Here is a 12,505-nt window from a genome sequence, read left to right on the forward strand (position 1 = left end):
TTTGCAAGGCATGAGTTTGTAAAAAGGAAAGTTACTGTTTTCAAATTAGCATCTAAGACTTTCTTTTGATTCTGACGTCACGTCACATTACATCACAGAAAGATTCAGGCTAGAAGTACAAAATTACGGGCCAAACAATCACCTATAAAACAAAATATTAAGACGCTGTCATCATTCCTTCAAAGGTCTTTGCTTTCATCAGCCCAAATTTAGAAAACAAGAAAATCAGACATTCACTTGCTGAAAACTGAACTCATGAAGTCTGATGTTCCTCTATAGAAATTTAATAAACAAGGTTTACTAAACTAGTCAATTCTTTGTCTGTATCCACACAATAGTTGAAAAAAAAGATGGAAAATTTTAGGTAAATTTCAATTCGAATGTTTCTGTGGGAATTCCGGCTCAGGAATATTAAAAAATTTGCAGGGTTTTGTTGCTGTCAGCTAGGGGTAAGAGAAAGAATCGACAATCGATATATTGGGATTATTTGTTTGACAATATCAAAATCAGGATTTTTTTGTTCTATCTGTTCCTTTTGATTCATTCAAAGTCATTTTTTTTCAAATTCAAATTTCAAATTCATTCAGTCTTTGTTTATAAACTGGATTGGAAAAAAGTTACCACTTTTCTCTTGCAGAGGGTGAAACTATCACAGATCACAGATCTTTAAAAAGCCTGACCTGCTGATACTGATTTTTTGTTTTTGTCTCATCTTCCAATCCTTCCAACTAAAGCATGTGGACTTGTCGATCATAACGTACTGGAATGGACACTGGAGTACAGGACACATTGCTAAATTAGCGAAGTATAAAGGATGACAACAACAGTTCTACAAACAGATCCATATCCACCAGGGATAGACCGTTTATCGGCAGGGCCTATTATCAGGGCTGATATTTGGCATTTTGGGGCATATCGGCATCTGCCTTTTTTTTTAATTCGACGGCAGATAAGAAACCAATTTAAAACTGAGCTGTTTCGGCTCTGATGCAGCTGTGCAGCTGTCTGCAGTCACTTCTCAGTTCCCAGCACTGTCCCACCCACAGTACCATCTGATTGGTTACAAGCAGAGCCATGGTTCAGGTAACAGCCAATCAGCAGTGAAAGCTGTACACACGCACAACACAGATGAAAAAAGGTTTCATCAAGTGGAGAAACTCTGGATAGCAGATATGTTTTAAAGGTAAGTTAAGACAGCAAACTCTCCCGAAATTGTAATAAAGACACAAAAGTCAAACCTCATTTTTCTGCCTCTTAAATAATGGTAAGAAATGTTTTGAACTGCAGACATTCAGGAGCTACTTGTTGATGCTTTTCTGCACAGAATTTCTCCCTGTCAACCCTATGGAAGCCCCAGATGGTCAAAAATGTAGACTCAGTCATGTAAAACCAAACGGAAAATTAATTCAACTGCATTAGCAAAGCAGCATAAACACAATTCAGTTTAGTTTGATTGCAGTTACATTGAAATTTTGGAAAACTTTATTTACTGTAGAAAACTTTAGCAATTTATTTTTTTAAGTTAAGTTTTTATTTAACTTTATAAAACATGCAGCTAAGTCTGGGAGCTATTAAATAAACATATGCTTGAAGGCATTTGAATGCAGTTAAGTGTTGGAGTTTGTATTGTTCAAAACTTTTACACCAATATTTTCACTTTGACTGCAAATGAATATCGGCTTCAAATATCAGCCTCCTTGCCTACTAATGATCGGTATCGGTATCGGCACTGAAAAATTAATAACGGTCTATCTCTAATGTCCACATTCTATGAATCAACCTTATCTTCATTATAACATTATAAATTCACTCACCACGACACCCCCTGAGTCTCCTCAGTCTCATTCCTGCTTTTGACTTTCAATACACTCGTACTTGTAAGTGTTGAACTTTACATTTAAAAAACCATGTCCCACATATCACAACCCCTTTTGTTGTCAAAACATAAAAATGCCAATATGCCTCCTTCTCTGCAAAAAACATGATCATAAAAGAACACAAATTAGCTCCTTGTACTCGTTTAAAATGACTGCTACTGTGTGTTTTAGTTGTAAACTGGACTAGTTTGATGCTGCCATCTGCCATTTTGGAAGTTAATGTTCATACATCAATAATGCAAACCTCTCATTGACTATAACCTTTGCAACTTTGCTTTCTGGGAGCAGAGAGTCACTCATATCCTGGATAGTTATTCATATCTAACAACTCAGCAGTCATAGATAAGCTTCCATTAATGAATACTGCATTGTTTATAGGCATATTACAATTAAAAAGGAATCACAGATAGTGGCTGTGTTGATTTGGTAAGTTTTAAATGTCAGTGAGAAGTGTACCTGGTCTCTGAGATGCTGCACGGACTTCTGCAAGGCCAGGATCTGGTGGAAGAGGGGGCTCTGGAGCACTGATTTCAGCAGGTTGAGCTTCTCCTCCGTGGGCACCTCCCCCCTCTCCTTCAGTTTGGCCTGGAGACGCTCCACCGCCTGCAAGGCACGCTGTGTATCTGCAAGCCGTCGCATATTTCAGTGACAGGGCCAGCCAGGGTGGAGGAGTGGATGTTGGGAGAGATAGAGGTCAGGAGAGGTGATGAGGATGGAGGCTTTATCAGCACATGAGTAACCAAGATAGTGAGTCAGGGAACTGTCTGGGCATGGCTCTTTCTTCTTAAACAGCATTATTTGATTACATTTTGAATATAAAATTACGCTCTGACAGTTTTGTTTACACCTTTTCTCTTCCTCTTTTGGCTTAACAATAAATAAAGCATAAAGAGGAATGGATAGTCCTCGCAGGTTTTGCTGAGGCTGACTGGGGACCAGCACACCTGACGATATCGAAATCACAAAGCATCAGGTTGAGCACCAGAAGAAAGAAAAACTTGATTCTCAGCACGCAGCTTGTTTGCAGAACAGCAATGTTTCCTTTCTGCCATATAGGGTCAGTGGTGGGTTGCACAGCAGTGAAGAATGGGTATCAGGAGGGAAGATAAAAGACTCAAGCACTTCACAGTTTGTTTGCTGGACCCTGCATAAGCCCCACAATCGAGCAACTCCAGAGTGGCTTGTTAGAGCGGATGGGCCAGCCCAACGTCATCGAAACAGAAATGAAGCAATTTCAAAAGCTCACCAACTGTGACTAACACCTAATAGGGCGTGCACAAGGTCCAGAGCACTTTTTGCACTTAGACGCTTTGTTGTTCGAACAAAGGTTGTAAACAAGCCGGTAAGAGAGCAGCCTGAGCAGACATTTTATGTTCACTTCTGATCCCATGCAGGTCACTGTCACTCCTAACTTAGGGTAGGAACAGATGACAGAGTGTTTGGTAGGGCCAATATACAGAGTTTGATACTACTGGCTGATAGGGCCCTAACAAAGAAAAACTGGTACAGCTGATTTAAGCAAAGTTAAAAAAAATATGGGCTGACAGATATTATGCCTAGTAAATAAAGGTAAATAACGATGATATGGGCTGATTACTGTCCCAGAAAAGATAAAGGTGTGTCAAAGAATTTCTGGTTATTATGAGCCCAGTAGAGAAATGTCTCAACAGATGGCCTGCCAGAAAAATATCGATATAGTTCTTGTTGGCCAATATTGCTTTGATAAACACATGGACACAGATGTACGTGGCCAATACCGGCTTTGTAAAGTTACCTATCAATACAAGTGTCTTATATTGGCCTGATAAAGAAATATTGCACAGTTATTATCGGCATGTAGGGATGGGTACCGAATTAGGTGCTTTTACAGGTATCGACCGGATTCTGTCTGCCAATTCACATGGAATCAAAAGGTACCATGTTTAGGTACTTAAATGCATCCTTGTGACTGTGTGGGACTGGAAGAGTAGGTGATTTTCCATGCTGGACATAAACACAGCATTGCAAGGTTATACTCTGAAGAAAAAATATGTCAAATTGAAACAAAATGACATTTTATTGTTTAACAAATGTATATTTTTTACCACAAAAAAGTACCGATAATTGGTACAGTTGAGTACCGGCACCGATTGCCAGGTACCAGGCATCGTTACCATATCGTTTCAAATGTGAAAGGTACCCATCACTATCGGCATGGCAAAGAAATGTCACGGTAGATATCTGTGGCCATTACAGGCCAAACAAATATTGGCCAATATGTGTCAAGAAAATATTGTCCCTGATATTATCTGCCTATCTTGTCTTGGCAGTAGTGACAAATCAATACCAAAAAAGACGTCATTCTGCCTAGCAACCTATCACTGGTACATAAGTATTTGTTTTGGCTGACATTGTCCAAAATTTCCATAAGTATTCGCTTGTATGGTTTTTAAGATAGGCCAAGCAAAGAGTTACGAGTGCAGCTTTTATTGGTCAATATTGGCCTTCATACAGAATATCGGCACCAATAATGTTGGCAGATAAGTTGTCAAAGAGATATGGTTAAAGATATTACTGAATGATATAGGAATAGAAAATAAATACTGATTGGATTGGACATAATAATCCCTGTTTTGTTTTTGAGTGATAATGGCCCAGCAAAAAAATTTAAGTAAAGATATTACATAAGTATTTGCTGATACAATTTATAATACAGTCCAAAAGAAAGAAAACTACCATTCAGAATACAGTAGTAGGGTTAAGCCAAACAGAGTTTATTGTTCAGCTATTATTGGCGGATATAGGCCTTGATGAGAAATATCGACACAGATATTGTGGCCTATATCTAACGGACAAAGGAATATGGTTAAATGAGTTACTGGATGATACACAACTTGCAAATACAATGATTAAGAAGCTTACTGGTTTCGTCTTAGCTGATATCGGCCAAGCAAAAATATCAGCCAAGATTTTAGGGAAGACATATGCCGCTATTGTTCTCAAATGGACCAAAAAAGAAGAAAATTAAGGTAGAGAATACAGTGGTAAAGAAGATATTAAAATAGTGTCATCTTTTTAATACTGTGTGCTTATGTTGTGTTAAGTCCTTTAAGCACTTCTGCAGAATCACAGTCAAGCAGACAGTGTTCTGCACTAAAACTGGTTTATAGTGTTTGCTTAAACTTATATTTCAGTCAGGTTCTTAGTCTCAGGAAGAAGCCTTTGCTCAGTCATTTGGGTGAGAAAAAAATGCATGACAACGATTGAATAAGAGCTGACTGCATTCCTGTTTGAGAAATTAACTCTAATATTGGTGACATGGAATCTTATCTTTGTTAACCAGATTCATCTTTCTGGATAAATCCAATGTTTGGTTGAAAAGCAGAGAATGGAGATGACAAGATTCAAATTTGAACTGCATCAAATTTGATTTCTTCCAAAAATATTTCTCTTTTCATATTCTCAGTTCCTGTGGGCCTGAATTTGAATGCTGTTTTATCAAGCCCCCATTTCCCCAACCTTCCTTTCAGAGCACTCAGTCAACATGCCAGTCTTGAGAGTGACCACAGCTTGAGGCATTAAAGAAAGAAGCTGGCAGCACCAGTCTGGCTCCATACTTGACAGTTGGACAAATAAATCTCTATGAGGACAAACAAACAATCAAGTATGTGGCAACATTATCAGATATGGCAACATTGGCAGTCCATACGCCTTGAATGTAAGCCAGGGCTTCTTACGCTGGTTGAGAAACACTCCAAGCAGGAGCCAAAACTGGAATGCAGGGCCAGCTTAGACTGACTCCCAAGTGACTGGACCAAAACCCTTTGCAAAAAAATGTTAGTTTAAGAAATGGAGACTAAAAATAAATAAAGCCTGGTGTGCAGAGTCAGTATTTCATGTTTTGTCTAGCTCATAACAATAACTTCTGATCTTGATCAAGCTTAGTATATGAGAGGGATCTGGGCAATTCATCTCCGTAAGGAAGACAGATCATTTGACTCGCATAAAATAAGTAAATTTCCTTTGAATTGATGTAATTAAATGAGGAATTTACAGGGTTTGGATATGATGGAGCAAGAAAAGAAAAATTTGCCTTTGTCTCAATACCACTGGCTTTTTTCAGAGCCTAAACGACTCATTAGTTTATGGTAGAAACAGTCATTAAATTAATTTGAAGTACTATTCATCCTTGATTCCAGCACATAACTCTCCAGTTCATAACTAAAAAAGCAATGAAATGACATTACTCACCCATTGTTTCAATCATGTTTAGAATTCCTGTTGGATGCGGTTTGACCCCATTAACAACTCCTCTTTCCTCTTTCACGGCCTGCAAAACAACAGGATATGTTAGATCTTTCTCAAAGCAATCATAAAACTGAATGTAAGGGCACAAAGTCCATCATATTTTAGAACTCCTTAAAAGCACTCTTTACAAACAAAAAAATAAGAGCTGGAAAGCCCTATACTCCTCTGAATTCAACTTCTTAAACGCTCTCTATCGAAAAGGTCAACATGAAAGGGAAAATGGATTTATTTCCTTTCAGTCAAGGCCATATTTATCTCTTAAGAAAGCTTCACAATAACATCACAGAGGAACCATTGAGCTGAAGGACTGCAGGCTATTTACTGAGTTTCCAGTGTGGTGGTGCAGCGAGGCTGGTTGAGAAACATCTATTGCAGGTTTTCAATTTCCTTATATTTTGCCAATGCTTCTATAGGTGGATTTACACTTGGTATCTGGCATTGCTTGGACTTTATTTGGTACACTTTGACAGCTATTCTGTCATCTGTAGCTTCCATTAACTTAGATGACCCATATTTTAGTATATGACACAATTTCGATACGGCAATTTATCGGCTCCCTGAGGCCAAATAATGGCATTTTAATTCTAAAATACAGCTCTTCAATCTGATATCCCTTCCAGTTTGATACATGGCCTTATTACTTTGTGATTCCTATTGAGACATTGACAACATTAGCCTATACTTTACCTTAAAGGATCATTTTGTTTTCCTAAGTTAATCAGATATATTTTGTTGATCTTGTGCACACTGAATCACTTAATTCATATATTAGCATCAATGAAGTCAATACACTGTTGGGTACCCATCGTATCTTGTATTAGATTGAGAGAAGAGTAATCCCGTGAACATATCGTTAAAAAAAACATATTACAACCAAATTTTGAAGATTTGCAAACTGCCCAACATTTTCAGGCCTCTTTTGTTGTCGTTGATGATGTTGTTGTTTTCGTGTCAAGATATCTTTTTGCTGAAATATGCAAGGTCTTTTTCTCTCTGGGGAAAAAAAGGTCTAAGGGGTAGAATATGCTGCATTGAGGCCTGTATGTTCACCATTATTGGTACCAGATCCGAAAAACCAAGCCACGCCATGGGCACCTTCGTACCCCCTTTCTATTAGGGATGCTAGCTTTTAAACTGAGCACTGATAACAAACTAGGTTGTATGGTTTCCTCAATGCACTGTTTGAACTGGATTTATAGCTTAATTAATTTACTATAGACAGTGATTCTTGGATGCAATCTTAAGCCCATGCAGTGGTTTCCACTACAGAGTCATTTCTTTTTTCATTAAAACATAACACATCCATCTAGTATCAGTTATCAGGATTGGGTTTTTCTGTTTTGTGTTATTTCATTTTGTATAAAGATAATGTTTTAAAATTCTCAATCTTCATATTTAGGAACATTACTCTATAACTGCTGTACAGTTCCCTCACCTAGCATTTCTCATGGTGAACCTCCTCATTTTTACTTCTGAAAGACTCAGCCTCTTTTGTATGCCATGTTAACTGTAGTCAAGTAATGTTCCCTGTGGTGTTTTTTTTCTTTTCCAACATTACACAACCTGACTGTTTTGTCCCTTTATTCGCTGCCATAAAATTTAAAAGCAGCAATTTTCCATAAGATGCTTTTTTGCAGCTTCAACATGTGTTTTCTTTGCAATAACAACTTTAAATGATTTGCAAACCAGCAGATTCTATTTTTATAAGCATTTCATAAAGCACCCCAACTGTGAGGGAAAATGGGATTGTACGTTGTAAGTATATAAAAAATGTAAAAGCTACGTTGTCAACTTAAATGTGTTTGTCAGGTGCTGCCTGATCAGACATAAACAACTCATGGAGAAAGTAACGGTTATAACTAAAGGTTTACATCCAACTCCCACACTTCACAAGCTACTGTCTCTCCCATACCAGCACTGTCATACATGACTTTAGAGGAGGCTTTGTCACACGCCTGTCATGAGCCAGGGAGACATTACACGATTAGAAGAGATTGGTGGGATAATTGAAAGCCCTGTATACAGTCTTAGAATAGCTACAGTATGTTGCCGCCAGATCACAGCAACATTTATTTACTTTTGTGTAATTTGCTTTATCTAATGTGTGTTTATACTGCTCCCACTGATTGGTGGCTTTTCTAAATATAGCAGGGTAACCTCTGTGTATTTATTGCCAGGCTTGTACATTATGGTGGTCAATATTAAGTTGTGTTTGCAACAAGTGTGAACTGAACACTGTTTTGAGTCTGGCTGTATATTTTTTGCACTGAATAACTGTTAAGTTTAAAAAAATGTATAGATAAGATATTTTAATACAACCCCTTTATATTTTTGATCATCTGAATACCACATACCTTTCAGCAGCAGGAAATATACATTTCAGATAATCATACAGTTGAATAGGCTGCTGATAAGAAATAGCTCATGCATTTAACCCTTTAAATGCACATTTCTCAGATAACAGAGCCTTATCGTGCATGTTCCCCGGAATCTCTGGTACAGTTATTGTTGAATTATTGCGTTACTTGAGCTACACTCCCTAGCATTAGTTGGCCAAGTGATTCAGGCTGCATATATGCTTTTAAGGATTCACTTGAAACCTCTGGAGTTCAACTAATCAACGCTGTTTTGTGGCATTCGTTGGGGTCTTAAAGCCTTATATTAGCGTTGCTGTGAACCGTAATTCCTCATTTATAACAGGTTGCTACGTTCTGGTGCTGCTCTTCGCCGGGTTATATCACAATATTAGAGGCATAGCTCACGTCTTCTTGTATTTTATAATGCGTTACATGCATATGACTGTATATTTCTGAAGTCAACAGCTATGTTTCATCGTATTTTGAATAAAGTCGCCATGATACTCGGGACAATCCGCTTTTCCCAACTCCTCCTCCTTCCCCATCTCCTCCGTGGAGCGAAAAGAAGCAACAGGCTTCCGAGGGAGAGACGGTCGAGAAGTTAACATTGTTTCATAGATTCAAAGCTGAAACTCCCATGATATAGGACTAAATCTCACTTTGTTACAAAAAAAAAAGACTGTGAAGGGTGTGTGAATTCCGTTTTCTGAGCTGAGTGATCCCCAGCGACAACAAACGTCTCAGAATATTTCGCCTCTAATTAGCAGTAATGCAGCGGACAAAGGCGACCGTTAGACCAGTTGACGTTACTTATACGTTCCTAAACGTACATATGCGTTTCTTTAAGCTAGATAAGTCCAGAAATAGCCACTTACATGAGTGTGGAGCCCTTTACTTCCCCGACGGCCAGTCCCCTATTCTTCCCCTGTTGTCCTGCGGCTAACGGCGCTCCGACTGGGGCTTAAAGATGGGGCGTCGTGTAACTCGATCCTCTGTGGACATTTTCAGCGATAGCGGGACTGAGAGTTGAGCTGGGGCTGAAGCGCCGCTTGCTGGTTGACCTGACGACTAGGCCTCAAATGTCAGGCCCTGGTTTTTGAACCCACAGCTCATAGCTGCAGCAATTCTGACTTACATCACATACTACAGGTTCAGTTATCATGATACATGCATGGCAAAAACTGTACATTAAAAAAATAATTTATAGTTGAACATTATGTTTGGGGTACCAGCAGTATCAGTGTTACTCCGTATGTTCGGACCAAGCAGCACTCTCCTGTATAGCGCGGAAGTGCTACAACTTGCAGTTTGTCAAGTGTCCGCTTGAAGCTGGCTCCGGAAGTACTAGAAACCTCACATATACCAAGCAACAAAAAGGCATTTTCATAGAAGAAACAAACATTTTTACACTGCGGTACAAAAAAAATGTCTCCCATCTGAATGGCGTATTTCTCTAAAGACACACACTGTACATGGGTGATTTTTTTTCTAACTTGAGAGTTTAGAAGATATTAGCATGCAAATTTGCACCCACCTGTCAATCAGAGGCACAGCTTAGCTGATTGACAGGTGGGCGCTTTGTAGCTGTTGTTGTTGGGGACACACAGACACTACATCCATTAATTATAGAGTCAATGGTTTGGACTGTGTGGTTCAGGCACGTTTCATACTCAACTTTTTGACCGTTCTGAGCGCACAAGCTGAGTAATCAAGGTGTGTTACATTTTTCTATTCTGTAAGTGTAAGTAAGTACAGAAGTAAGCCATTTCAGACACAGCAATTGCCTTTGTCTTACACTGTATTAATTGTGGCATTTAAATTGATCCTGTTCTAAATTATGTATATGCTTATATTTTCACCCAAAATGGATAAATAAATAAATAAATAAGAATAAAAGTATATTGCACTGTGTATAGGCTACTTATAGAAAACCAAAGCTACGTACAGTCTGCAGAAACTCAAGAAGTTTTACAGGTAGCAGGTAAAAATGCTCAATAATAATAATAAAATAGCGTACAGAGTAAGACATTTTAAATGTATTTATCAAGAGTTGAAATGTGTTGGAGGGCTCACAAATATGACACAAGTATGTTTCAAACCATTTAGTGACTCATTTTTTATATTTATTTTAATGAGAAATCATCACAAAAAAAGAGTTTAAAAAAAACGATAAATAAGATATTTTGCATGTTTACAAAACTCACTGGCTTCTGGGACATTTTTCACAGAATCAAATATGGCTGACTTTGAAAAGGTTTTGAAACACCTGGTTTATGTGCATACATGCTTGTTTTAAAGAAGAATTCAACTCAATGTAAGTTATAGAACTAGTTATTTTACAATACAAAATGTATAGCCTCATAAAGATTCTCGTAAGCTGCTCTTGTTTTATCATGTACCTAAACACAGTTTTGAATTTATAACACAAGGAGGAGGCTGTTATACTGAGCAGCTGTGCTGATATTCAGAACAACACTCCCTCAGCATAATAAAGCTGAATTTAAAAAGTCCTTCCTATTATGTAATGTTAAAGTTTAAAAGAGGAAAACCATTAAGGCAGTTTTCATGGTCTTAACAGTGGTAAACAATATGTGAGCGTCTTTGAAGGTCATCTTGATGTGCAGGGTAAACTGCCACGCTGTTATGTCTGTAGCAGCTGAGTTAAGTCCTTGAAATGATACCATTTGAGGATAATTGGCCTGAGAGTTCCGGTGTCACAGGTGCAGGAGTCCATTGTTTATATGTCCTTGAGCTAAATGCTAAGCTCTGTAAACTATAAAAGGATGAATAATACTGCACTCAGTCTTTTAGTCATACTGGAGTCATTCTGGGACAATAACCCAGACCTGAATTCTTAATGTTTTCACGGTCTTTGCCGTAGGAGATTCAGTTGGCAGAATGGACATGAAGCTGTGTTGTAATTCAGATTTCATGAATATCTTTTCCTCTTTTTTTTTTTTTTTTAAATCTCTTTCTCTTTGCTATGAGTTTCTGAATAAAACAATCCAGCCAGGCGTGAACTGCATGTGTCATTCTGCTTAAAAGCATGAGTAAGTCAGCTCCCAAATCCATTTCATTCACCTGGCCATGCATTTATCTTGTATTAGTCAGATATCAATTCACACCTACTTTTAGATGAATATACCATTTGGTAATTTAAGCCTGGTGTGATTTTTATTACTGGAGGAAAGGAAAGTGTTTTGAGTCCAGAAAGCACCTTGGAAAAGGACACAGCATGCTGATAAAACAAGATTTCTCTGTCTGTGTCCTGTTTATGGGATTATGCACTCCATTTCAGGCGGCAAGTGCCATGCTTATCAAGTCTGATATAAGCAGTTACTCAAAATGAACGGTTACTGGGAAAGAAGCTGTTAACTTCTGACTCATATCTAACAGCACCAATAAGGTAGATTAACAGTTTTCTTTTCGCTGTAAGGAAAGGTGTGCTTTTGGTAACTCAGGTAGATGTTCCATACTGTCCATTTGTCCTTTGACCTCAGAGCTAAGTATCTTCAAAACTTTCAGTTTTTACGGATCAACACATCCACAGTGGAGGAAGGAAGAGCAGGGTCACTCTGTAAGAAGTCATTTCAACAAGGGGGAAAGGGATACAAGCAGCTTTCAGAGAGCTGATACCGACAAAATCCCTTCACCATTTATATCTTTGCTTCTACCTTTCTCTCTTATCCACCCAATAACTCCACTCTTACTTTGACAATAAGCCACTTTTATGTGGGAGGTCTGACTCAGCTGAACGCTGGAAAAGACGGGCGATTGTAACAAGAAAGGAAAAGGAAAGAACAATTTTCAGCCCAGTGCTGGGCATTTTAAGCATTTTGTATTTTAATACCTGCTTATCAAAAGCCCTTGGCAATAGTTGTTTTAGGAGCATTAGGCATCTGATCTGTATGTGATTTAATTCAAACCGTAGTTTTATATTCAGTGCTACCTCATTTCATGTAATCTTTTGAAACTGACAAAGAG

The 12,505-nt window shown here is 38.2% G+C and overlaps 1 protein-coding gene across 12 annotated transcripts in view; it reads right to left on the reverse strand.

The window, feature by feature from the left end:
* The window catches only part of mpdz (multiple PDZ domain crumbs cell polarity complex component), a 60,225-nt gene extending 50,677 nt beyond the window's left edge, over positions 1-9,548 (reverse strand). For 11 of the 12 annotated variants that reach the window (XM_074698923.1, XM_074698915.1, XM_074698921.1 and 8 more), the window contains exons 1-3: positions 9,397-9,548; positions 6,108-6,186; positions 2,334-2,500 (exon numbers count right to left, since the gene is read on the reverse strand). In XM_074698923.1, the coding sequence (XP_074555024.1) occupies positions 2,334-2,500; positions 6,108-6,123 (183 nt within the window). In that variant the 5' untranslated portion in view covers positions 6,124-6,186; positions 9,397-9,548. The remainder of the gene's footprint in view (positions 1-2,333; positions 2,501-6,107; positions 6,187-9,396) is intronic. The other variant, XM_074698925.1, reaches the window with a different exon arrangement.
* Positions 9,549-12,505: the final 2,957 nt, after the last annotated feature.

This window comes from Halichoeres trimaculatus, unplaced genomic scaffold (assembly GCF_033239565.1).
Source record: "Halichoeres trimaculatus isolate MK-OKI-2021-1 unplaced genomic scaffold, fHalTri1.1 fHalTri1_scaffold_22, whole genome shotgun sequence".
Lineage (NCBI taxonomy): Eukaryota > Metazoa > Chordata > Actinopteri > Labriformes > Labridae > Halichoeres > Halichoeres trimaculatus.